The sequence below is a fragment of the Orussus abietinus genome, unplaced genomic scaffold (genome assembly GCF_000612105.2).
Source record: "Orussus abietinus isolate OABI.00-Male unplaced genomic scaffold, Oabi_2.0 scaffold39, whole genome shotgun sequence".
Taxonomy (NCBI): domain Eukaryota; kingdom Metazoa; phylum Arthropoda; class Insecta; order Hymenoptera; family Orussidae; genus Orussus; species Orussus abietinus.
This window is the reverse complement of record NW_019394554.1, coordinates 382,443-409,373: the sequence shown is the minus strand read 5'-3', so window position 1 is coordinate 409,373 and position 26,931 is coordinate 382,443. Positions and strand designations below refer to the sequence as shown.

General features: G+C 48.6%; 2 protein-coding genes and 2 non-coding genes across 13 annotated transcripts; 3 read left to right on the top strand and 1 right to left on the bottom strand.

Moving 5' to 3' along the window:
* The first annotated feature begins 527 nt into the window (after positions 1 to 527).
* On the top strand, positions 528 to 22,346 carry LOC105697677 (xaa-Pro aminopeptidase ApepP). 5 transcript variants are annotated; one of them, XM_012421231.2, is made up of 12 exons: positions 528 to 805; positions 16,635 to 16,861; positions 17,004 to 17,045; positions 17,287 to 17,466; positions 18,326 to 18,443; positions 18,617 to 18,995; positions 19,072 to 19,192; positions 19,806 to 20,169; positions 20,261 to 20,494; positions 20,573 to 20,739; positions 20,824 to 20,933; positions 21,081 to 21,233. In XM_012421231.2, exons 1-12 carry the CDS (start codon positions 766 to 768, stop codon positions 21,091 to 21,093), a joined length of 1,995 nt encoding a protein of 664 aa, XP_012276654.1. In that variant the 5' UTR covers positions 528 to 765; the 3' UTR covers positions 21,094 to 21,233. The 5 variants fall into 5 exon arrangements, with proteins under 5 accessions (XP_012276654.1, XP_012276651.1, XP_012276652.1 ...); XM_012421228.2 differs by having other exon boundaries at positions 529 to 805; positions 20,824 to 20,919; positions 21,081 to 22,346; XM_012421230.1 differs by lacking the exon at positions 528 to 805 and adding an exon at positions 996 to 1,100 and having other exon boundaries at positions 20,824 to 20,919; positions 21,081 to 22,346.
* On the top strand, positions 16,455 to 16,527 carry Trnaa-agc. The gene has a single exon. It is a non-coding gene; the product is annotated as a tRNA-Ala (tRNA).
* Positions 17,931 to 18,144, top strand: LOC111674012. Its single transcript, XR_002762221.1, has one exon. It is a non-coding gene; the product is annotated as a small nucleolar RNA U3 (small nucleolar RNA).
* Positions 21,356 to 26,691, bottom strand: LOC105697678 (centaurin-gamma-1A). 6 transcript variants are annotated; one of them, XM_012421234.1, is made up of 14 exons: positions 26,324 to 26,489; positions 26,017 to 26,249; positions 25,742 to 25,883; positions 25,492 to 25,623; positions 25,265 to 25,419; positions 25,033 to 25,178; positions 24,712 to 24,910; positions 24,522 to 24,624; positions 24,204 to 24,431; positions 24,001 to 24,118; positions 23,668 to 23,880; positions 23,450 to 23,594; positions 23,160 to 23,370; positions 21,356 to 21,493 (listed from the first exon to the last, which is right to left on the bottom strand). In XM_012421234.1, the coding sequence occupies exons 1-13, from the start codon at positions 26,487 to 26,489 to the stop codon at positions 23,194 to 23,196; spliced, it is 2,157 nt and encodes a 718-aa protein (XP_012276657.1). In that variant the 3' UTR covers positions 21,356 to 21,493; positions 23,160 to 23,193. The 6 variants fall into 6 exon arrangements, 5 of the variants coding, with proteins under 5 accessions (XP_012276657.1, XP_012276655.1, XP_023288450.1 ...); XR_001103868.1 differs by having other exon boundaries at positions 21,419 to 21,493; positions 22,966 to 23,370; XM_012421232.2 differs by lacking the exon at positions 21,356 to 21,493 and adding an exon at positions 22,275 to 23,086.
* Positions 26,692 to 26,931: the final 240 nt, after the last annotated feature.

The window sequence follows — 26,931 nt, the reverse complement described above, 5'->3', positions numbered from 1 at the left end:
TTCTGCTCCCTTTGGATCGCGCCGTCCCAAACGGTCCCTCGAAACGTAAACAAGCACGAGAAATTCACGCGATAGCGCGTCAACGGTCGTCCTCCTGTCCTCGATCCCGGTCTTTGTTCCTTACGTGAGATCCCAACCTAAGCGGTCGCAGGCTTTCCGACCGAGTGGCACTCTTCCAATGACTGCCAATTCAGGAGGCCTGGTTCGGATGGCGCGGCTGGAGGACGGGCACGAGGAGCCGGGTCAACGCAGGAAGAACGATTCTCCGGAGGATTCGTCGACACCGAAAGGAGCGCCGAGACGGTCGCCGGCTCGAAAAAGGCAACGATTCGAGTACGCTCCGGTCGCGCCACAAGTAAAAATACCGACGTGGGTAGGGTCCCGAGGGCAACGGTGACGGCCGCGGCGAGGGTCGCGGCGAGGGTCGCGGCGAGGGTCGCGGTGACGGTCGCGGTGACGCCGCGGCCTCGGCCCGTGGAGGGAGTCGGCCCGGAGCTCCAAGAGTTCGCCCCGGTAACTCGCCGACCTTCCCGGCCGACCAGACACGTTCCGACGCGCGACGCCCGCGTAACGCCGCCCCGATCGGCGGATCGACGGTCTCTCCTCCGGTCCGCTCCCCGCACCCGGCCGGTTGGATCGAGCGCCGCCTCCTGCCCCTCCTTCCCGGAAGACGACCCTCGAGGAAGTCGCCTCCGGTGGGTCCCGTCCTCTTCGGATAGGTCGAACGCTCTTGGAGTCGAAACGGAGATCGAGAAGGGACCCGAAATGGCGACGCTCGGGGTGCTGGTCGCCGCTTGTCTCGTAGGTGAGTTCGAAGTCCGTCGGGGATTACGTTCTTCCTGACATGGCACGACCTGGCGTTCCGACGCCTGTCGAGACAATGCCAGACCGTTCGGGAGGAGCGGAGACGATTTGCCCTTTACGGGGCCGGTCTTTGAGCTCGATCGGACGCCTTTGTTTATAAACCGACCCGCGCAACGGAATGCGGCAGTACGGTCCAGTCCGCGGGAGGGGCAACACGGGGACGCGACCGACTCGTGACCTCCGGGCGCCACGAAGCCCCGTCAACGTCGGCCGACGATCGGCGAATCATCGATAAGGTAAAATATCTGCGACGACTCGATCCGTTCGTTTCGTTTGGCCTTCCGAGATATCGCAAATCGTCGTTTCCTCTGGTGCGTCCTTCCCGTTGTTCCCCAGGTGGCGACCTCTGCCTTCGAATTGGCCGTGGCCGAGAGTTATTACCGAGTTAAGTTCAATGTCGCATCCTGCCGACCGTTACGAACCGTGCCGTTCTCTTCTCGCGTCCGCTTGGGCGTACGCCTCGTAAACCGAAGCTAATGGGAGGACGAATCGGAACCGCGCGATTTCCGCGACGCCGAGCTAGCTGCTCCGTCCGCGGACAAAAGTGCCCGTGAGACTTCGTTTACCCGGTGAAACTTTGTACGCCGAGGACGCCGACGTGGTCCTGGATCTCGGACTAATGGATTTTTAAAGCTACGCGACTCGCGACTACCGAATCCAGAACCCGATGTCCGCCGGGGAAAGTGTCCGACCCGAAACCGAACGAGTCCTTTGGCGTAATCGGCAATCGTCGCAATCGTCCCTGGCGGCGAAAATCTGTATTCGCCGAATGCGTATCGATCCGTGGAATCGAGCTGGCTCGGAATTATCCCGGTGGGCGGCCAAAATGTCCGGCTGGACTTCGATTCGTGCGAACCCTTCGGCCCTTCGCGAGGTCGTCTCCGTCCCCGACCGTCGCGTGTCACGCAACGATGCGTCATGCTATTTTTGCAAACCGGGTCGAGTTACGCGAACGCGCTCGTCAGGTTTTCGGGAAGGGCATGTGCCGCCGACCGATACGTAGAAAATTCATTCTAGACGTTACGCGTCGTTTCTGGAATCCGCTATATTTAAACCCTAAGATTCGTTCGATCGTTCTTTTTTTACCGAAACTCGTCGTACTCCGATTCCCCTTGCTTCATTTTGAAGACAAGACGTGCAGAAAAACAGCTTCGCGTTGATTTAGTCGTTGAGTAAAATATAAAGGGCATTTTCCGAATTCTTTGGCGATCGTCGTCGTACTCGTATTGCAATCGTAATTCTTGGCCGACGAGGTTCGGTCTCTCGCCGACGCGTTATTTTGTCCGTTCTCCTCTGTGTAACGTCTTCGTATAGTCTCGAGTAAATTTCTAGAGCCCATCCCTGTCGAAAATTCGCGTGGGTGAGGTTTGCACGGGAACCTACACTTCCGTGGCGCTCGACGGAACGTTTCGCGTGCCCACGCACGTTCGCGTAAACCAACCCGACCGACTTATTTATTCCACGCCTAGCATCTGCTCGTCCTCTTCTTCGTCCGTCATTTCTGTTCAGCCCATTTCATCGACTCGACGTCTCGAAACGTAGGATGACGTGAGGTATAAAGATCGAAACCGTAAATAATTATCAGCCGTTAAATGGGAACCGAAATGCATTACGTGCACATCGAAAAAATTTGGTTACGACGTGCACTTTGTCACGTCACGGTAGAATCATTTCGATGTCGATCGAGTCACTGGCCGGTTTCAACATTCAAGAGATTACTCGACGTTTTTTGCGTTTATTGCGGTATTCGCGAAAACTCTCGTCGAAGGAGACTTCTGATTAAAGAAGAGAGCGATGTTATAACGCTCTTCCTTTTCAAGAGAAAAATTAATTCGGCGTCGTTTCGCTTGGGTTTTGTATACTACGTAAAGAAATTGCACAACCTGCTAGGCAGAAGTTATCTCCCGGTACACCGAAACGTTATTCATTCTAAGGGAGAAAATTTTGGAAATGTACCAGTAGCCGCGTTTGGCTACATCGCGCGTTCTCGGGTCCGATGCCGAAGTCAGCTCTTTCGCATCGGCAATTGCGAATCCCGGTGCGACTACTCCCAAACGTTCTGATTGATAAAAATTGGAATATTTGTATGCGCCCGTTGTTTGTGCCGTTCGCGAATGTAGGCCCAGTACGTGATAGAAACAGGTGCACGGGGAGATGTTCTCTTCAACGCAAATACAATAAATCTACATCCGATCGATCGAATCTGCATTCGAACCGGTCTCCTGTTGGCCCGCGAGTTACATTTTTGGAAACGCAGTAGGCCAATTGCAACGCGTAGAAACACTTTATATTTGGAGCATACCGCTACGCACGGTGGAAAGCAGTATTAGATTTGACTCTCAAGACAAATTTACCAATACTCCCCTACTTTGGAACGTTTACATTTGCGTCGGATGATTTGGACGTAATTCTCAAACGCACGGAGAGAAGATCGGCCAGAATCTTACCGTCATCTACGGGGGAATGTACAAGAGGGTCCGCTGGGTTGAACTATAAATATCACTTATAAGCTCGCGTGTGTTTCGAGTTATTCCTACGCACTCAGGATGACCCGAGTAATTTCTCCGGTTTCCCACCGTAAGTGCACCATTGGTACGAAGCTCGTGTACCATACATGTAAACGTTCATTCGCTCGTCCATTGACATTCGGTTCCATTTTCCTATCGACTGAGCCGAGGTCGTAGAAAATCTTATGCGAAGCGATCGTAAATCGAACGAATCGAATCGTTTAACCGTAAAAATCGAAAGTCAGCTTTTCATAACGCCCCGCGAATGCATCCCTACTTGCGAGCAATTAGAAAGCAGGGATGATCGTCGTGGGATCGGGGAGGATCACATCGGCGACGAGATCTCTTTTTCCCGCGATGCGGATTCGTCATTTAATCGAAGCAATGGACCGAGTGGACCACCTCACCGAGAGGGACATAACCTAACTAGAAACGATACTTTCGTATCCTCGAGAATCGCGGTCTGCTCGAGAATTCCATTCGTGTCGCGTTATGGCCTTATTCTCGTTAATAAGAAATTACCCGGTGTCCGCGGTATCAAGGACGGAATGCGGAAATGGTCGATTCGTTGGAAAGAATTGCCTTTATTGTAACCTTCCGGTAAATCGGGGATAATTAAATCTATGGAACGGTCGTTGTCCGTCGCGACGAGAGCTCTATTGATACGATACAAAGGGTCCTTGTCGTGGGTCGACCGCGTCGTTGTGTGCATTAAGGTGAAGTGAAACACGTCGAGGAACTTGATCAACGTCGATAAAGACGATTTTTCTAAATGCCTACGTTGCCGACGTTCGTTTTTATATTGACAGCTGTGTCGAATTATATTGTGTATTGTACCAAATGGCATATTCCACCTGTCGTTTTCGTACAATAATTACGAAGAAATCGAAGTAAAACTCCAGAAATCCTCTGGATTCATGCCTTCTGGGCCCTAATTGACTGCGGAGGGACCCCCTGCGCCATCTGTGATTTCCAGGCCAATTAAATTTTCACTCCGAGACCCCGTATTACCATCGTTTTAGCAAAGAAGCGCATACAACACTTTTTTGCCTTTATCCCGTTCAGATGCGAGTGTATCGATTACCAGAGTGTTATAAATTGTCGTAAAATTGTCCTGACCCTTTCGATTCTCATATCAGGGCCATTGATAATTATATACTGATCGAAATATGAGAGCTCGACGCCATTTTGGTTCTGATTTGGGCTGAGTTAAAAAATTTTTTTGAAAAATCCACATTTTTAATGTGTCAGGACAATTCTTAGCTGATCAGGAGTGGTGTGTTAAAGTTTTGGACAGTTTGGCCTAATACCCTTAAAAAAAAAGTGTTGTATTCGAATCGACTGATTTGAAGGATGTTTCACTTCACCTTAAGGCGTGCACCAAATCGCAGGCGGTACAAGTAGGACCATTTTTTTCCCCCGACGTCAGTGAACGATAGGGGGTCCTCTGCGATATTTCGGGAGCGTGTCAATGTCGCGACGGGATATTTTTAAACGATTCGAACGCGAGGATACCCGTAATGCCTCGGGTCACGTCGAGGTCGCGCTCGCTCGGTAACAATGGCCGAAACCTTTTCGAGATTTCTCCGACGCGAGCATGCGCTCAGAGAGGGAGATCGTCCCTTTCGTCGACGTTCTCGAAAGAGAACCACGACAGCGATTCGATGAAGCGAGAACGAGCCGAACTTGGATGGAAAATTGCGGCTTGCGACACTCGAGCCAGCGTCGCTACCTGGAGATATCTCGAATCGGTCCGAAAAAGTAGGAGCGGGGACGGGAGTTCGCGAGGATGAACGCAGTGATATTGGAAAATAAGAGCAAACCCCGAGCAGGGCCGCAGTGCGCGAAGGAGCCAGGATGCGACTCGACTTTGCCGGCCGTCTCCTGGCTCCCGACACTCCGGCACGCGTCGAGTTTATGTTAATGAGTGGTAAATTATCGGAAAAGAGGCCACCACGCGTAGCAGGCGTCCATGCCACCACGGAGGTCGACGGGGAGCGCGGGGCAGCCGCGCGCCTGGTCCGCTCGCCGAATCCGTCGACCGGTGCGACCGGCGCGACCGGCAGGGGCCAGTCGGTCGCGGGTCGCCACTAGTCGGCGTCTCGGATGCCCCGGGGATGGCGCCGTCGAGTATCGGTTATCGATTTCGCCACTGCGCCCCTGGTCGCCTCGCGATCTTCCCTCCCGTCAACGAACGCCCAGGCGCGCGCTCGGACCGCTACCGAGTCGACGTCGATCCCTTTCCTTTCTCAAGTCCCTTATTGGCCGGAGCGGAGCGATGAATTACCCCCCGTGTCTCTCGGACGCGATTAACTTTGTTGCGGTGGCGCACGAAAGCTCGCGAGGTAATGGGAAAGGGGAGAGAAAAAACTCGCCCGGGGTGCCGCGGGTATCTCCGGGAACCAGAGAAAGAGATAAATTGGATTCTGCGATTCGTGAGAACCAACGCAGGTTTTAGTAAATGTACCAACCGGAGTAATTTATACTCCGTGGCGTATAAATAGTCCGCAGCGGTTAACCGTTTGAGTCCTAGGCAGCGCGATCGCGCTGTTCAGATTTTATGTCGAGAAAACCCAGCACATTTCGAGCGTTGTGGACAACTGACGGTGCGTCACCGATTGTCAAAGTCGCTCAGATTCACTGACCCAAGTACATTACACAGCTCCTTCTTTCAACCTCTTAACTTACAATATCGTGTGAGAGACGTGGCAAATCAATCAGGCCAAACGTAAACAAAACGTGTGAGAGACGTGGTATGTCAATCGGGCCAAATGTAAACAAACCGTATGAGAAGTTACGTTCAGCCAAACCGTGAAATGGGCCGACGTATGACCGACACTTTTGTTGTTTATGGCACGCGCTATTGGAATTTAAATCGTAACGCAAGGGTGTAAATAATACATCTTACAATTCAAGAAACGCTATCGCGCCGAGTGGAATTCATCGACATAAAATAAACAAAGCGCTATTGCGCTGCTTGGGTCTTCTCGTACTCATTTAGAGAAAGCGCGGTTGCGCTGTTCGGGATTCTTCGACAGTGTTTTTTCAATACCCCCTAGGACTCAAACGGTTAAGAAGACTCGTCCCCCCGCGGTGGACCGCCTCGAATTAACGGCAGGGCGACTATATCGGAGACGGCAGGAAGTGTTTATAAACTAGCTAGACCGCGGCAGAGGGGGTTTTGGGATTTTGGCCGAACGTTGCGAATCGTTCTCCAAACGAAACTCTTCTGAGCGAAATCGCAACGAAGAACGGGTGCAGCTTCTCGGGTGGAGGGTCGCAACGAGTGTCTCTTCTTTCCTTGGAAGGACCCTTTTCTCGAGGTCGACGGTCTTGGGACACGTACTAACGGATCTTCTTCCGACGCATACCAGAAGAGCGAAGACGTTGCTCGAGACGATGACTCGCGGCACCTGTCCTCGTTTATTAATTATTGCGAAAGGAACGGCACAGGATTCGGTCGAAATTGAATTAATCCGGGCATATCGATTCGGTTAAAGAATTTCCCTGCGCTCTAAAAATAAGATCCGAGTGAGTCGCCGGAGAGAGAAATCTTCTCGAGAGGTACCCGGTAGCCGGTAGAGCGTTCAGAGGCATCCTCCCGGTTAGCCTAAGCGAGCTTAGCTCGGTCGCCACCTCTTGGCGCCGCGTGTTCTCCCGGTGGTTCTAAACCGCGGTTTACCAACAACGGACGGATATCTCCGGTGCTACGAGCGCCCACTGACCCCTCCCTCGCGATCGCGCGTGCCGTGTCACGTCGATTAACGAATCCGTCGAACTTGGTCGAAACGAGCCGATCCCCGCCACTTTTGGCACGCGAGTCGTTTCCAGGCGACGTCACTTTCCGTTAGCCGGAAGTCATCCCGGAATCGACCGAAGCGTCACGCCCCGACCCATGGGCCCGAAATTTGGTTCGAGGGGGGGCAACACCTGAGAATTCGGCTCGGGACCTCCGAAGACCGCGCTCGGTCACCCGCGGACCGTATCCGCGCCGCGCCCTCGGTTCGAACCGAGGGGTGGAGGGTCGGTCTCCTCTTAACGGGTTTCGGAGTCCCGGTCTCGAGAGCCGGATCAGCGATTTAGGAGCACGAGGAGACGCCTCCCCGTCGATATCACTCCGCCCAGTCCCGTGCGGGGCTCGTGCGGGGCTCGCGTGGGAGAGGTCAGAGCGTGCTCTTTGTTCAGCAACACTTCCTTGATCCTCTTTCGCCCTAATCCTTAAGCCCGGCCGCCTAATCCGACGGCGTCACTCGCTTCGACGAAAAGAATCGGCCGACGTTCGAGCCGCGTCGACCGGGCGTCGACCGGGCGTCTACCGCCCGAGTCGCCCCTAAAAGAACGGGCCGCGTCGATGGAACTCCGCGGAGCCTTGTCCGGAGGTTCTGGTGCCCTGGTCGGCCCCCTGCTCGGCGTTCTCAGCGCCATTGTCCAGACGCGGTCTAGCGATCCCTAAGCGGGACCACTGGAGTTGCCATAGCGGAAAGAAGAGAGGAGGAAGGAGTCTTCTCTCTTGCGACGCGAGCGCCGTTATCGCTGCGGACTTTCGAGGCGCCCGTTGCGTCGATCCGACCCCGGTGGATGTGGAGGACGCCCTGCCTCCGTTGAATTTTTCCCCGCACTTGCGTCTATATCAGCCTGCCGAGGTGGCGGCACCTGCCAGGAGCTACAAAGTGGAAAGCAAAGTAGGGACCGTGGCCGCTCTCGTCTCGCCTCTTCTCCGCCTCCTCGACACGAAACGGGGGCCTTTCCAGGCTTCCGAAGGGAACCCCTTGTACCGCGTGTTCTCCTGTCGCGTCGCGTGTTTTTTTCTTTCTTCGGCATTTCCGCGTCCGTCGGCCGTTTGGCGCTTTGCGTCCACCTCGGTCGGCTCGTGGGGGATCGTCGACGAAAAAGCACCGGTGTCCTGCTTCCTTTCGCGTGAGCCGCCCATCGAGCCGGACCGATCCCGGTCATGCAACCCTAGTAACGCGTGTGTGGATCGGCCAACGTAATGTGCGCGTCGCACGCATCGTCCTCGTTGCACGGGTCGTGCGCAGCCGATCGCGTCGACCGGGCGACTCACCGGCGCACCCGACCCGTTCGCGTCTCGCTTTTTAAAGTAGCCTCCACTGCGGAAAGTCGTCGACAACCTTTGTTCGCACTGACCGACTCGGCGGTCACTTTTCTTTCCCCTCGTCGGCCTTTGGATTTCCATTGGCATTCGAGGCGTGGCCTCGGCCGTTCGGTCGAGCCCGCGTCGCGCGTTCGGGGCCTTCGGCGAGTCGGGCCGAAAAACGAGCAAAGGAGGGAACGGGCCGGATCATGCTTCCCCGATAACCCGCGTCCGTCCGGCAGTGCGTGCGGCCTAACCGGACCGTACCGGACCGATCCGATCCGTGGTCCGCGTCTCGAGGCGTCAGGCGGCCGACTCCGCTGCTCCTGGTGCCGTGGAACCGTGGTGCGTGTGGAACCCGCGGGCCCTTCGAACACTCCCTGCAAGGACTGGTGCCTTGGTAAGACCACGCACTGCCCCTTAGGCCCTTTGTTCCTCGTCGGCGTCCCCCGTCTTCCGAGCTTCTCCGGATTTCGAAAAACCGGGACGCTAGCCTTGAACCCACGGATCTTACTTCGCGATGGAGGCCTGCGGAAGTCGTCTTTGATAGGGGGGGAGATTCGCGAACGACGGAGATTAAAAGTCGTCCCGACTCGCGCAAGGCCTCGAGAAGACGTTGACGCTAAAGAAAAGGTTTCTCCTGGGTTGGGTCTGGTGCGAGCGGTCTCGCTACCGTTGAAGATTCGAATGCGGCTCGTTATTCACCGTCTTATGAACCGCCGTAATCGCCCCCTCGTTCGATTCTCGATCGACGCTCGCCCGCGCACACCGGACTTCCCTTTGGGGAAGCCAACGTCGCCCCCGTGGGACGCGAAAGGGTCTCGAGCGTTCCCGAATCCGGGGCCGTCGTTCGATTTCGCGGCCGCCGTAGAGTCGACGCGCGGTACCACTCCCACGCTTCGACCTCCTGGCGCTGATGTGGCCCTAGTGAAAATTCTCCTTCTCTATTGTTCCACCCTAATTAGTCGTCCTCTCGAGGTCCGGCCTGCCCTCCCCGGAATCCGACGCGTCCTGGATTTCCTGCGCTCCTACTCCTCCCCGCTGTCACTTATCCGATATCTGTAAAGAAAAAATGGCTATTGTCGTCACCACGCTACCGCTACCGCGACCGAGTGTCCGCGGTTAAGAGAGAACTTCCTTTCTTCCGCTCGTCCGTGGCGAGTCCGAAAGGGAGAGACGCGGTCGTCGCGTAAGTTGCCACGCGAGTCGTCGCTAGGTCGTTACTTCCCACTGGAAGTACGCGTTTACGCGCTAATCGGGGAGATAGTCGAGGACGCGGAATGCTCCCGATCGCGTGGAGACGCGCCCGAGAGCCCGGGATCGGAATTCAGAATTCCTGTAGGAGCGCGACCTTTACGCCTCTCCTCCGGCCGTCTCTTCGAGCAAGGTTCCTCCAAGGAGATTTGGACCGAACCACCTTTTTTTAATACTAAATGTCGCGCCGCGTATCAGGTGAGCATGTCGCAGGTGTCGTCGTCGTCGCTTGCGGACGCAAACGTATGGTTTTCGCGAAATATCTCTGCCTTCTTCTGTTTCCCTGAGTTCCGGCGCACTACCCTGGTCCTTGTTTAACGAAGGCCCCGAGCCGCGGGATCGTGGGCGGTTGCCGGCTAACGCAACGGGAAACGCTGGAGAAAACCTAGAAAATCCTATATTTTCTTAGTTCCGTTCCAACGTGTTTTACCGCCACGACGCGTCGCCACTTTTCCCTTCCCGTATCGCAACGTTGCCGCGTTCGTAACGCGCGATAACGGTTCGATCGCGAAACCAGACTTTGGAGCCAAGTCCGGCCAGGGGCGACACTCGGAGCTAGCCCGCGCTTCCTACGATCCCGATACTCGGATAGCTCGTCTGTTCTAACCCATTACTTCCCGACACGAGCCGTTCGATTTCCCCGGCGATCCCTCGTCTCTCGCCCGTCCCCGTCCAACCGGGGTGCTCGCGAATCGTAGAAATCCGCAATAACGGCTCGTTCGGTTACACCAAATGAACTCCTGCAATGTTGATGCTTCTCTAATATCCCGCCGACCCGCGTAGGCTACCTCCTGCCTCGTCGTTTAATCTTTGACGGTGCTCCGCGCGTCTAAACCGAACCCTCGCGTGTCGGAGCGGCCGTTTTGCGGCCGTTTGCTGTCGTTTCACCGTATCCTCGATGTCCGTTCTCGGCTGCGTTCGCGGAACGAAACGCGATACGAAACGTCCTTCAAATCAGTCGATTCGAATACAACACTTTTTTTTAAGGGTATTAGGCCAAACTGTCCAAAAATTTGACACACCACTCCTGATCAGCTAAGAATTGTCCTGACACATTAAAAATGTGGATTTTTCAAAACAATTTTTTAACTCAGCCCAAATCAGAACCAAAATGGCGTCGAGCTCTCATATTTCGATCAGTATATAATTATCAAAGACCCTGATATGAGAATCGAAAGGGTCAGGACAATTTTACGACAATTTAGAACACTCTGGTAATCGATAAACTCGCATTTGAACGGGATAAAGGCAAAAAAAGTGTTGTATGCGCTTCTTTGCTAAAACGATGGTAATACGAGGTCTCGGAGTGAAAATTTAATTGGCCTGGAAATCACAGATGGCGCAGGGGGTCCCTCCGCAGTCAATTAGGGCCCAGAAGGCATGAATCCAGAGGATTTCTGGAGTTTTACTTCGATTTCTTCGTAGTTATTGTACGAAAACGACAGTTGGAATATGCCATTTGGTACAATACACAATATAATTCGACGCTGTCAATATAAAAACGAACGTCGGCAACGTAGGCATTTAGAAAAATCGTCTTTATCGACGTTGATCGAGTTCCTGGACGTGTTTTACTTCACCTTAAACGTTCGGACAATCGTGCAACCCGTTTTTCGACGAGCAGGGCCTTTCTTACGAAAGCAGGCCGACCGCGTACGATTCGTCCGAATCTTCCGCGAATTCGTGCTTCCCGACCCACCGGAGAACCCCCGATTCGGCGATCGATACCTACCGGCAGGGTTGGGCGAGGTCAGTCCAGAGAGAGGAGGGTGCAACGCGAACCTCCCTCCGAAGGGTACGGTAGCCACCCCCGCTACTTTCGTGCTTTCCTGATAGCAAACCGCCCTTGTTTTCCAATAAATACAAAGCAAGCCCGTATCGACTAGTCGCTCTGAGGGGAAAAATGGCACCGGCCTGGGCAAAGAGTGTCCGCGTGGCATTAGCGAGGCCGAGGCGAGTGGCGTCGAAAAACGCTCGCACCTCCTCGGGCCGCTGCTCGCCTGCTCCGTTTCCGGTCGAGTTTCCACTAGCTGGTCGTTTCGAGCGCTCTTCGCGATATCGCTGCGAGTTCGATCGATCGACTCGACGCCTCGTCCGTCGCTCGAGAGCACGTGGCCACGACTCGAGTTCGTCCGTGGCTCTGCCTTCCGAGTGGAGCGAGTCGTCTCCTCTTCTTTGTCGTAATTAATAATTGAATCTTTCTTCTCTTTAATCGTTAAGGTGAAGTGAAACGCCCTTCAAATCAGTCGATTCGAATACAACACTTTTTTTTAAGGGTCTTAGACCAAACTGTCCGAAACTTTGACACGTCACTCCTGATCATCTAAGAATTGTCCTGACGCATTTAAAATTTGGATTTTTGGAAAAGATTTTTTAACTTAGCTCAGACCAGAACCAAAATGGCGTCGAGCTCTCATATTTCTATGAATATACAATTATCGAAGGCTCTGATATGAGAAACGAAAGGGTCAGGACAATTTTACGACAATTTAAAACACTCTGGTAATCGATAAACTCGCATTTGAACGGGATAACGGCAAAAAAAGTGTTGTATGCGCTTCTATGCTAAAACGATGGGAATACGAGATCTCGGAGGGAAAATTTAATTAACCTGGAAATCACAGATGGCGCAGGGTGTCCCTCTGCAGCGAATTAGGGCCCCAGAAAGCATGAATCCAGAGGATTTCTGGAGTTTTACTTCGATTTCTTGATATTTATTGTACGAAAACGACAGGTGGAGTATGCCATTTGGTACAATACCCAATATAATTCGACCCAGCTGTCAATATAAAAACGAACGTCGGCAACGTGGGCATTTAGAGAAATCTTCTTTATTGACGTCGATCAAGTTCCTCGACGTGTTTCACTTCACCTTAACGTTCGTCGGAATAACGAGTCGCCGGTTGTAGCCTTCCAAGTGCGGAGAAGACGTAATGTCTCATTTCTATATACGCGGAAAGCACGCGGAAGGCGCGCGGAGCGCGGAACGCGGTAGGCGCGTTAGGGTTAAGGCATTAAGCTAATTGGTTAAGCCGTCTCGAGGCCATTCCGCGTGTATGGAAATGAGGCATTAGGAGAACCACGCGATGCTCGGACGTTTCCGCGAGTCTCGGTCTGACCGGCGCGAAACCTCTAGTCCCGTATGTCAGCCCGCTCCAAGAACCAATCGGGAATTCCGATTCTCGATTCTTGACAACGATACTCTCTTATCGGGGGTCGACCGTCGATGGGCTTCCGATAGCTAACGCCCATGAATATCCGTCGAGGCAAGATTCAATTCCTTCGTTAACACGTTCCCTGCCAGACCATTTTTTTAAGACTTTACGTTCAGGCCGCGTGGGACGTATACGCCCCACAATCAAATGAGCGTATCAGCAATACCATTAAGATGCCCATAATTGACTGAATAATGAATTTTAAAAAAATTCTTCGTTTTACAATGATAATACCAAATGGCTTGAACGGAAAGTTCAGCGTGGGGCGCATACGCCCCAGGGAACGTGATAAGTAAGAAGGATCGGACGAAGCAGCTGAGCGAGTCTTCTCGTATCGCCAAGAAGAGAAAGAGAAATCGGCCAGAGATAGGATCGAATAGACGAGTCGTTCGCGAATTCGACGAATGCCAGAGTCGCGTTTCAATGGCCTGGAAGAAATCGAAAGTAACGTTCAACCGCCTTTCCTCGCTGCTGCGCGTCCGACTGGGTTAACCCTTCCGAACGCTTAGCTGCGGTGTATCAGGAAAGCACCACAACGGGAACGTGGTTCCGGGTACGTCGAGTTCTCGCGAAGCAAAAGGGACGCGAATCCCGAAAAAGAAATTATGAGAACTGTCCCTTCGAGTGGCCGAGTTGCGATCTAATTATCGCGGGACGACCCGGCAATGATCCTGCGTTCCTGATCAGGAGGTAGGCCATGGAAGACCTCCTCGTCTCATCGGTTTTCAGTGCCCCGCCCTCGCAACCCCCCGATCCATCGATGGTCCGAAGCGCGCCGAGTTTGCCCGCCGTTCCCTTAATCCCTCCTCGGCCGGAGGCCGGGCGGGGGCACCGACGCGGTTTCGGCCGCGGCGGCCGCCTCCTCGGGGCGATGCGAACCTGCTCCGCTGGCGGGTATCCGCGACGCTTCACCTCTCGGAAGGAGCCGAGAAAAACGCCGGCCCTCCTTTTTTGCGGCGCCGCCTTCGGCGCGGACGCGCCTGGAGACACGGGCGTCCCCGCCTTGTACCGGCCGGCTGGCCACTTGAGCAGCCTCGCGTCTCACTGCGAACAGGGCTGCATGGAGCACCAGCTGGTTGCGACACCCCGGTGCATACGTGCTCCCGCGACTCCGCCTCGGAACCATGTTTCTTTCTCTCTTTGCTCTGGCGCCGGCCGATGCCGCCGCTGATGCTTCGTCGGTAAATTCGATTTATCGGCGTGAAAAACCAGGTACGCGCGATATAGGTTCGAAGCCGAAAAGCCGAATAAACAAAGGTTGAAGATTTTAAGATAAGGTTCACGCGAGAACCACCTTTCGGAGTGAGGCAACCCCGATGTTGCATAGAGCCTCGAGGCGCACCGGGTTGCGTCGGCACTCCTAACGAGAGAACCCTCGAGGAGAGTCGTTTCCGGCTCGAGAGATCGAGTCGAGAAGAGGGTAGTTTCTCCGCTTCTACTATCTCGAGCGCACGTATCGCTTCGCCCCTCGTCGATTGAGCGCACTTTCCTGAATGAAATGTATTCGATAAGGATTCCACGGGGTGACGGCGAAGACCGATGAGACGAGTCGCTCTTCCCGGAGTCGAGACGGAAAGGTGCAGCCTCCTCCTTTAGTGGAAATATTGGAGGATCGAGACATCTTACGTGAAGAGGCGGCAAAGGGGGTCAACGAGAGGTTTAATTCGGATGAAGAGACGGTGAGACGAATGGAGAGGAAAAGGCAGGGAGTATAAGGGAAAGGGAACGCAGCAAAAGAAGGGATTAAAACTGGTCCAGGGGCGACGGATGAAATTACACCTGCTACTCTCGTATGACACCCTGGTAGATGGACGTCGAAGATCATCTCGAGACGTGGTCCACTGTTGCAGCATCTCGATCATCTCTTGCTGTCCTTTTCCTCTATGTGTCGTTTTTCCTTATTTCAAGATGTCGTTACACCTTAAAAGGTGCGATCGATATTTACAATTACTACGAGCAGCTTGTCTCCCAATCATTGTCATGCTTGCGCGAGCGCGAAGAAGTACCACGTCACGAGTTAGCACTCGTTTTTATCGGTGATGCCAATTCACGCTCAGTCCGCTTCTCGTAGTACTCGTGTCAGCCTAATCGTTGCAAGACCCGAAAATGAGTGGCGAATAGATGTTCCAGCGACTACCACGACCCGGAAGCATATCACAAAAAATGCAATACCTCCGACACTGCCGTCCTTCTCGTGGTCAAGCTCGGGTGCTCGACGGAACCTAGCAATTTCGATCACCGACTCGTAACTCCACCTGTATATTCGAAATACTACTTTTTCTTCCACTTACTATAGAAACTCTTCGTCCTAGGAACGCGTATTAAATGTTTTTCCGTATAACGGGAAAAAGGTTCACGTTTTAGATCTAAGACACGAAAGTAATGCTAGCTTTTAGGTGAAAGTTAAACGGGTAACAGGCCAGGGAAAGATCGCGAATCCACATTGACTGTACAGGATGATTGGGTTGATCCGATTTATGGAGCCCCATGCGGAGTCCCCGAGATGTGACGCTCCCGTTCCATTCTGGTGTCCTGGTCGCCTCGAGCCGCCAAAGTGAGTGGCGAACCGACGACCGCAGTAACGCCGAAGGGTAAAACCCCCCGAAGACGCACGCTTCGGCGTCAATGAGCCACAGTCGTTGTCGCTGTGGATGATTATTATTCAAAAATTCGTTTCCTCGCGAACATCGACGGAGGGCCGTAAGCAGGAGAGGGTGAGGCGGAGAAAGTCCTGGGGAACGTTCAAGTAGATTACTGTGGGTTGTTGCCACGGAACGACTGTGCGACCTTCTCGCTCCCGTTTGTCCATCGTATTTGTACAGTCAAGTTACAATGCGTCGAAATAAACCGAGTAATTTAGATGTCGAGACACGACGCATTCAACTACTGTACACCGTGCATTTGAGAACCGAAAGAAACGATATGCATAGACGGATAGCGACGAAGAAGAAGGGTACGTATCGAGGGATTTCGTGCCTTCCACCTCTTCGTCCGTTGCATATCATTACCACGAGTGTGTGTAGCCGTCGCGATATGCTCATCTAATAGTGAATTATTACCACGCATTCATTCGTCATCCTGTTTAGAAGGAGAAAAAAATTGGAACGTAAACTACCGTCCCTCGGTAAATAGGTTTACGCATGCTTCGGCAAACACGCGAGGCGAAGCGGATGAACCGGTACGGAACGGTTCACCTCTGTGACTGCTATGTTCACCTACTACGGGTACACCACTCAGCACACCCTCTAGATTCCCATGGGACGCCTCGCGGACCATGTGGGACCTGACGACTGCATGAGGACGTGTGTTCGCGTATGTTCGGTCAATCAACGTCTTAACGGAGTACGTTCAGTCCGGCGAGAACTTAATGCGTCCAAGAATAAGGGAGAAGAAATTTCGGAGAAAGGATCATTCGAGAACTATGAAAAGTAAAGTCACAAACATCGTGATAATTATTACAAAGTAAACGAATCGACTATTAATCCTTCGTATATGTTAGGCTTTTTAGCAAGGTCTTCCATCGGGGGCGTAGCTCAGATGGTAGAGCGCTCGCTTAGCATGCGAGAGGTACCGGGATCGATACCCGGCGCCTCCACTTCCTTTTTGCAATATTTTTTTTTTACGTTTAAATTGCGCAGATGTATAATAAATGAAAATGTTGATATCAGTTTCTTTACACAACTTTGTTTACTTTCATTTAAGGTTTAGTCTCCAGTCACGATACTCGTGGTGTGATAGAAGTTCCTCTTAATTACAATGGGGCCAAGCGATCCAATTGTCCGGCCGCCCTTCACGTGGATGATCAACCTGCCGACAGGCAGGATACTTCGTTAAGGTTAAGACAATTGAGATCCGAAATGGTGCGCGTCGCTGCTATTCAAGGGCCACCTTTAGACGGCTACATTGTCACTTCTGACGATGATCATCAGGTACTTACTTTAAGTAAATTAATTATATAAATTGAGTGCCTTCGTTCCAGTCGTTATCTTCCTTCCATGATATTGAAAAATAAAAGTCAATTCTCTTCCTTACGATTGTGTCAAATTGTAGCAAATTAATTTACTTTTTCAGACTAAAGGGTCCATAAAACGCGTTGAAATGGGCTCCGTAGAGGTACTTTCGTACGATACTTTGGTTAATTGTTTGACGAATTGGAATTGGGTGCTAATACCTTTCTTACCTCTAATCAAAAGTATACATAGAAAGAAATATAAAGACTGTTGAAAATTAGCGCTGAGTTTAAGAAAAACCATTTCAATGAATTATCTCCAATTGGAAATTAACCGTATGAAAAGCATGAAGACTTCATTAAATAAACGAAAACTAAAACTGACGAATGCTTTTTTCTTGTTAGAGCGAGACCGTTGATCCTCGTGACATGAGGAGGGAATTTCTTACGGGATTTTACGGAAGTGCCGGTGAAGTCGTTGTAACCGTCGATAAAGCTGCCCTATGGACGGATGGAAGATACTATATTCAAGCAGATCAGCAACTCGACTGCAAGTGGATGTTAATGAAGTCAGGTCATGAGAACGTAAGCCGAAACGTTACTTCTTCCGGACGCAAAATACTACAAATTATTTTTGCACTATTGTCCGTTATGTTGTGCAAGTAATTATAATTTACCGTTCTTACTTTGAAGCGTAAAATTACGTATAAATGATAACGTTCAACCTGATTTTTACATTGGATAATGTCCGACGTGCGCGATGTATTAGACATCAAGTATAAATGACGCAACTGTAAAGTCGGTCTCTCCAATCCGATTGTTGGCCATGAGGGAGACCAAGCGACATTATATTCTAACTATAAGTCAGAGAGAGAACACACAATATCCTCTGTTTCACTAAACCACGCTTGCCTCGCTCTCCTGCCGCGATGCTCTTCGGGTTTAGTATCGTCGTTCGCTGCATAGATGGCGGCCTAACCGCTCCGCTTTCTCGCATGCGAAGTCGTCGCGGAAACGGTATATCTAGCCGGTCGGAGCAGAGTTTAGTTAAGATCATACTTCACAGGATCATTTCTGTAGTATATCTTCACATTCTCTCTACCCAATAGTAGAGCGAACGCAACCACGATGAAGAGGTATAGCCTTTCTTCCTGAGCGTGAGGGCGACTGCAGAGCTTGACTTTGTCAGGCTCTCGGTCATCGATGATCGTTCACTCCTTGTACAAAGTGCGAGGAGCAGGGAAGAAAGGCATTCTGAGTGGTTTCTTATTTAAAAAATAAAACGAATAGATTTAGGAAATGGTTATCCGATAAAGTTGCGATATTTCGTTTTCAAGAAGAGGGTTAACATTGGTACGCTGGTTTATGTACATTGTTATTGCGTAGTGCGGATTATAATAGGATTTTACGTACGCTTGAAATTAACTTTCTTGCTAATCGCCAGGTACCATCGATAACGGAGTGGCTCAAGTACGAGTTCCGACATCAAAAGGGAGTCAGGATAGGCGCAGATCCTACCCTGGTGCCGGCGTTCGTTTGGTCGGCTTGGGAACAGGAATTGGGTAATTGAGGCTACCGAACTGTGTGATGCACTCGTAAATTTAACGACGCAATTAGAGGAGGAAACGCAATAATCGGGGCTTGGGAAAAGGCACTAGGAATTTAGTCGGGTTGCACGCCCATACGGTTCCGAAATCGCAGTGCCGATCCCACTAACGATCGTGTTCGTGTCCAGCGAATTCAACCGTAAGATTGGTCGCGGTCCATAACAACCTGGTGGACTTGATCTGGCAGGTGGATCGACCCAATTACAACCCTCATGGCGCTTACCCTTTGAAGGAGGAGTACGCAGGTAGGCCTTGGCAGGAGAAGATCAAGCGTATCAGGATGGAGATGGAATTGGTGTCAGCGGATGCCCTAGTGGTCACGGCCCTGGATGAGATCGCTTGGTTACTTAATATACGTGGCTACGATCTTCCGAATACTCCTGTGCTCAGGGCCTACGCCATTGTGACTCACGGCTCCGTCCATCTCTATGCACCGCGTCACAAAGTTCTGCGCCCCGTTGACGTGCACTTAAAGATGGACTCGTGCTTCCATGCGGATTGCGTCAAGTGAGTGGAGATAAGGACAAAGACGTACTCGCTCTTATTATTACGGTAATAACGAAGAATAAATCCTCTGTCCAAGGTGGCATAACTACACCGCTTTCTGGGACGATTTAAGGACGACGTCGCAAGCTTGGAGCACCGTCTGGCTGCCGTCGTCCTGCGGTCATGTGCAAGGAGCATCCCAGGCTATCTTCACCTCTGTATGTCGTTCTTTCCTTTTCTTTTTACCTAGCCGTTTACGTTACACACACATTTCAATTCCCGATATGGAAAATGAAAATACTTTCTTGGGCAGGAGATCGATCACCTTGCAGGCGTTGCGAGAAAGGGAGACGAGCGGACAAATGCCAGGTGGACGAAAAGATTTAAACGAGATAATCCTAGGTTTAGTTACACCCTTGCGTCCATGTTACCCTGACCCCGAAGAGCTTCTTGAGCTTAGCTTGATCCCCGCGTGACGAGCTGACACGCCTCCGTAGACGCAGCTCGCGATCGCGCCCGGCCGGGGGTCTATTATTATACCGCTGCGCCAACGATTTCGTGTACTTCTTGTGCCCCCTCGGAGCCCTTCCGGCGGCTTAATTATTGGTCGGAGAACGTTGGGAAGGCGCACCACCTCCTGTGAGCCATTCTAGCCGGGGACGCAGGACGCCTTGGCGCCCGCGGCCCCACCGGCCACGGAGGGCCTTCCTTCCACCTTCTTTGTTCGCGTTCTCTTAGTTGGAGACCAGAGAATCCCCGAGAGTTCGATTTAACGGCCCATCGTGCGAATTCCCGCGAATTCCCGCCAAGTAAGTAAAACGTTTCTTGCAGATTCTTCCCGAGAGACGACTGGCAAAAGCGTCGCCAGTAATTGCGTTGCGAGCCGAGAAAAACGAGGTCGAGATCGTTGGCATGAGACGGGCTCACGTGAGAGATGCGGTAGCTATGTGCGACTTTCTTGCTTACATGGAAGAACAAATTTATCTCGGGTCCGAGGGATGGGACGAGTTGCAGGTGGCTCGAGTGGCCAACGAATTTCGACTCGAACAAGACCTCAACAGAGGTATCGCCTTTCCCACCATAGCGGGCTATGGAGCACACGCGGCCCTTCCGCATTACGAACCGAAAAATACAACTTCTGTACCGATTGGGTCTGCTTCTACCCTCGTGGTCGATTCCGGAGGACAGTATCTCGGTACGATGAAGAAATGTTACGAATAATGAGATAGGGAAGCCGAGAGAGAGCAGAAAGGGAACGCAACGATATTAACGGTCTGATTTTCCAGACGGCACCACAGACGTGACCCGTACGCTGCATTTCGGAAAACCGACTCGCGAAGAAAAGGAAGCGTATACCAGGGTATTGATCGGTTCTATTCAATTGGCTTCCTTGATCTTTCCGAGTAACCTCAGAACGGATCAGCTGGATACCCTCGCCAGAGGACCACTTTGGAGTGTCGGCTTGGATTACTTGCACGGGACAGGCCACGGGATCGGTCACTTTCTGTCGGTCCATGAACGTAGGTGGCATCGTTTTACGTACATTCGTTAAATTCTGACTTGTAACTTTCTTAATACCTTTTTACCTTTTCTTTCAGCACCCATCAGCGTGTCTTATTTAGGGGAGAGGTCGGTGTCCTCTGGCTGCAGTGCCGTTCGGATGAAACCGGGATATTTCTTTTCAAACGAACCGGGATACTACAAAGAGAGCGAATACGGCGTTCGACTCGAGAACGTACTCGAGGTGGTGCAGGCAGACAATTCGGTATACACTTCATTTTCATATGAATCACTTGGAAACCTGTCCGCAAATCGACGAAATCTGACAGCGTTGGTATTCCTTTTACAGCAAAGAGGAGGGCAGAAGTTCCTAAAATTCAGGGATGCAACGTTGGTCCCTTACGAGCCCAAGTTGATAGATGTCAATATGTTGAGTCCGGCGCATGTATGTGTTTTTACGTATGTTGCAATTTGTGCACGAACAAAAATTTGCTCGTTGGCTTTAATCGGATACTACTTAAAGCAGGGAACAGCTCATATTATTCGTGAATAATTTTTTCTGATTTAAATGAGAATAATATATATTATCTCTCCTGCATGTTGCAGCGCCGGTGGTTAAACACTTACAACCAACGCATTCGAGAAGAAGTTGGCGCGGAGCTGAAGAAGCAACTTCGAATGAAGGGGTTCTTCTGGATGATGGAGAAAACTCGAAGCATTCCCGAGTGGGGTACGATCGACAAGGATGCATTCCTTGGATTTTCTCATTCGAATGCATCCACTTTCGGGGACTTTCACGCGCTTATCGTCATTGCAATTTTATTTCACGCGTACACAAGTACGTGAGAGTTGGACAATTATTAACAATCACAATATGTTCTGCAGATTTTAATTAGCATTCAATTGTTATCGCGACGATCATTGCACCAGTGTCGATAAAGGTGTTAATACCGTCTTCCAGATTGGTATTGCGTTTACTAAGCCTCGAAGGGAATGTATGGTCACCGGCTTCACCAATCCTAAAATTCGGATAATCTTCAAGTATTATGTCTTACGTTACTACTAATTATATTTTATTTTTGTTACATATATATTTGATAACTATTGTTACATGGACGTATTATACAAACGGCATTTTCTCCCATACAAGGCAAGTCACGTGCCGGTCGTAGTCAACTTGTTGTTACAAGAAACGAGACTTTATTAATACCTTCGAAAAGCGAGTATGGCTGACTACTTGAATGGTGTATCGTCGGATAACAAGTACAATTATAGGTCGAAGCTTTTGAACGTCATAAAAAGGTAAACTGTACAGTCATTCCTTGAAAACGTATCCCCTAACCTTACATTCCTCTAATCGCAGTTTCAATGGATTTTCTGACCGCCGATCCTCCGCTGAATATTTTCCGTCTGTTTAGACATTGAAGTCAACTAATCGGGCAGTGGGATTATTAACAAAATTTTCTAGGGAGACAGGACGACTCGGAATCGAAAGTTCCTTTACCGTTTTTCGATACGACCTGTAGTTTTAGAGTTATTGCCTTTCCTAGATCAAGCAATCAAATTACAGGATTTATTTTCATTGATATCTCCGGAACTACAGATTGTATGAAAACAAAATGGCAAAGATTTTCTACTGGAAATCGCGTGTTTTCCATCGTCAGTGATGTGAACTTCTCCTACCAACTTAAAGGCATACATCTCCGTTCAGTTAGCCAGAGATCCAAACTGGGAGGGGGGGCACTTTTTACACTTTTAAGTGTTTAATGAGGAAGAATTGTAATTATGTGAACACAATCATTTTAAGACTACTGTATATTTTGTTAACATAAAGAGTGTAAAAGCATATTTTAAATACATTCAATCTATAAATATAGTTAGATTTGTGAGTGTTTTGTACTTCTTGGTTATTGGCAATACACACTCGATTTCGTTAATGTTTTTGTTTCAAATGTCAAGCCCATTTGAATTGGATACCAAAACAAGTATAAGTAATCGTTGTCTTAGCTAATGTTCAAAACACAAGTACATATACAAGACAGCCATTCTAAGCACCCCGAATGGGATGTAAGTGTTGTAAATGTTATTAAAAGAATTAAATCAGGCATTTACAATTCTTTTCCAGTGGGTTAAAAATTACGTCATTTTAAATTATCAGTGGTTTGAAGGAACCCTCGCGGTCTAGAAAAAGAAAAAAGCAAATCCAAGTGATGTCAAGAAACGTTAAGATGAAGAGAACGCAGTAAATGTCTAGTTGTATTGATCAAGCGTATACAAGCAAGACCATAAGACAATCAAGATTCTTAAAGTCTCCTTGGATGTTTTTTTAATGACGTGCTAGTTCCTCCACGCCATTGGTAACTGGATTTGACGTTGTCTACCGATCCACAGTGGAATGATTGAAAATGTCCGGGTCTATATAAATAATAAAAGCATACAAATCAGATTACCCGAATGCTTGCTATATTTTATGCAACTCAACAAAATCTACCTTTATAAAAACCAAAGGCTGTTCCTTTGCTTAAAAAACACGTCTCGGTATCGCGATTTGAACCCGGTGCGAGTCTTGGCTGATTGATTATCAACTCGTCGTTAAATCGATCGTGCCTACCCTTAATAAACACAAAAACCTTTGGAGGCATTCTGTATAAGTACATAATAACAAGTGTCGTCGAAATGACTCACCAGCGTCTCCTGTTAAAACACCTTACAAAGTTGTTCAATACTGGGTCGTTTCCGCATCTTCGTGGCCACTTATTCTCGCTTGTTCCAATACCTCGAGAAGTTTCTGCATTTCCATTGAGTCTGACGTATTGTCGAGAGTCCTCTCGAGTGCTCGAACATACGACATGCACGTACGTCCCTCATGATCGAGGTTTTGCGGATTAGCTTTATGCTAAAAAGAGTCACGGGAACGTTCACGAAGGCGGATTGTCAAACGGGTCAATCGTTATATTTGCGTACGGAGAACTCACCCATATTAAAAGTTGCGCCATCGCCAGATTCCCTGTAGCACAAGCAAGGTGAAGAGGTGTTCGCAGATCTTCCGCGCTGACGGAAATGTTGATATCTTCGTGGGTACATCTAGCCAAACACAATGTGAACGCTCTCATATCTCCTCTGAAAGGAAGACACGACTAGTGTATTTATTACTCAGTTTAAAACGAGAAAACTCGAACAAAGGAGAGCATACCGGCAAACCGAATCTATTAATAACTTCCCCAGAGAGATGTTTGGATTAATTGGTGGAAGGAAAACTTTTTCTTCGTACTTCCACCTGATCCATTGTTCCTTCTCTTCTCTGGATGAATCTGCGGTTGGTTTCTGTTTTCCGTTTAAACAATATTCCCAAACACTGTTAGCTATGTCATTACCAAGAGCTAACATTACACTCAGTTGGCCTGCCCTGTGATATTATAAACGAACAATAACCGAAGGAGCTTAACGATAATGTAGCGTTATGCGCGTTCGAAATGTGAAGCATGCGTGTTTAAAAATCCAGCAGGTTGCATTTTGTAGTACTTACGACCAATCATCTAAATCCAATGATCGAACTTTTGATATATGAGATCCTAAGTTTCTGTGTATTCCAGAACACTCGATGCACATTAAAACGCCTATATTTAAACTGGCCCAATCTGGATCTGGAAAGTTATTTAAATAATAAGATCGCCTGCACTGTGAATAGACCACAGAGAGCATTAATAAATATTATTTCTGTGAACTTACTCGCGGCTCCACAATCAACGCATGCGTCATTTCCGGATATTTTGTTTTTAATACAGTGCATTTTGAAAGTGTCGGTCTCATTTTTCTTATCAGTATCACTATTTTGTAAGCTGGATAAAATTTGTTGTTCTATCGCAGTGATCCAACTATCCCTGTCCTCTGCACTATTCCCCTCAAAATGCCAAGTCTTGTTTTCCAATGAAATTATGGAAAATTCAAAACTATCTTCTGCAAATTACAATTGGGTTTTACTTACTAAATATGATCATTGTAGTGGTTTATATTTCTTAATTATTATCATTCGTTCCTTGTTCGAACCTTGAGCTGCGGTTGATTTGGACCCTTTAGGAGTTTTTCCTGGCACTTTAACGGTTACATATTGTAGCAATATTTCTTTACCATTAGTATCATTCATATAATCCTGAACGTAAGATTTACACAATTTAAATATTTACACTCAATCATCAATATATCACTGATCATCGATATATAACCAATTGCTACATACGTGTAGACTTGAATGATAAGTCAGTCGTCCATCTTCTAGCAAGGTAACATATTTCTTTTTCCACTCTTTCAAAGACTTGCTACTTCTTTTAAATAAATATCCTTGCTTAACAGGAATTTCTCTACCTACGCCCATTTCCCCCATGTTATATTTTTCTTTTTTTGAAGGAGTAAATAAGTTGGATTTTCGTCGGAATTTTCTTTAACAGAAATGAAGTATGCAACGAAATTCAATAAATGATACGTACCTTAGAGAGACTACGAATATTTACTTTTTTAAGACATTCGCTTCGTTTACGTTTGAAATAATTAAAAATCTTACCTGATAGTCGTAGGGGTTAAGATAGATGAACGAAACTCTCCATGCTGATTTTGCACATATTGGAAACTATCGTTAGTCACCGTTAAATCCGTTTGAGCTATGTTATCGTGGGCAGACTTAACGATATCGTCTTCCTTTTCCGATAGCTGAGAATAACAAGAGTTAGAATAATCTAAACATGTTATTTATGTAATTAATCACAGAAGTTGAGTCAATAGAACAGCGAATTTACATTTACTTTTAGACTGCCACTATCCATATCTTTGGTAGGTAGCTGTACACTCTTTGTAATTACGGGCATTGAGTATTTTATTTCGTTTTCTGCCGTGTGTTGTCCATTGTGTCGGGGATGTTTTGCAGACATCTTTTGGATAATTTGTTGACATACTAAAACGTTAATTGTTTTTATTATCACTATATTTGCTGTCTAAATACAATTAACGAAAGCGGAATATCTACCATCTTGAAAAACTCGTTCAACATTAAGGCCATATATAGCACATGTTTCATAATAAGGGCATCTAAGATCACAAGCTAACTTTCTCGGTCTGATGTCATTAACAACCCGGGGATGACTATCATTAATTGAATCTGTAATGGTAGATATTAGTGTAAGTACAAGATGACAATTCTATGCTTATATTTAACATTATTTGAGGACAATAATTTAAAATTTAATGAAAATATAATCCGTCTAAATTTCACCCACCTTGTACTCCTACGAGTATTTTTGGTACGTCAGACATATTTCGGAAAGAACACATACGATTGTAATAACTACAACCCACCGAAAAACTTTCTTCGCTTTCCAAACTGAAGACAAATAATACTGCGTCTATCCATGCCAAAAACTGTAACAATCCATAAAAAGTAATAATTCCATCCTTTTTTTCTAAAAAGTATCAAATACAAATTGAATGCAATGACAGGTCTTTTTGTGCTTTAGTATTTATCAAGGAAATGTTTAAAGATAATGACATTTACCTGCGACTCTGGTATTCCACCTTCATCTCTAATTAATAAAAGGTAGCTCTGGTCGTTAATAAAAACTTCTTTCTTAAAACGACCACCTTCTGGAGATTCTTCGTGCATAAATGATCCTGTAAGATATCTATGTACCAGTGCAGACTTTCCAGAATCAGAAGAACCAATAATTCCCAGATGTAACTCTGGTACGTCTCTAGCCAATGTCCACTCGTGACTGTTAACGAATGAGTCTGAAAACGTTTTCAAATTTCTGTATTAAATAGGAATTGATTCAAATTAATTTGGAACTTCAAGAATTTCTTACCTTCGATAGCAACAACATGCTCTCGGATTTGTTTTGCAATATGAGCATCAGAAATGAGATCAATTAAATCGTATATAGCATAAATCGACGGGTGTACACTTTCGAAACGTTGGATCTCTTGTCTGATTGCAAGAGAGTGATCGTGCCCACTTTGGCTAGTTGTCATTTTACAATCTTCTTAATTTTATGCTATAAATAATCTAGTCAAATTATTTCAAAATAAATTTAGGCTGCATTACAGGAATGTGGCCGGTCACGTTCGTCCTTCTACATCGTTCATTAACAACGATTTAGTCAAGTCTTAAAGAGAATATGTCAAGTTTGCATATTTATAAACATCGTCAGATGATTGTAAGGTGTACAGGTTAACTCAGCCAACTGTCATGAATAAAAATCATATGAGAGTTGTTTCGAAGGTCGGTAAGCGTAGATAAGCCACCACCGTCAACAGCTGCATGGTATTACCATCACGAGTATGTAAGCCGCCAACGGCGACAGGTAGATGGCACCGCCATCGCAGTACGCGAGTCCCTACCAGAAACAGAGATTCATCTCTGCCAGAAATTCGTTGTGCCGCCCTTGGGGGCAAAAAACGGTGAAAGCTGACG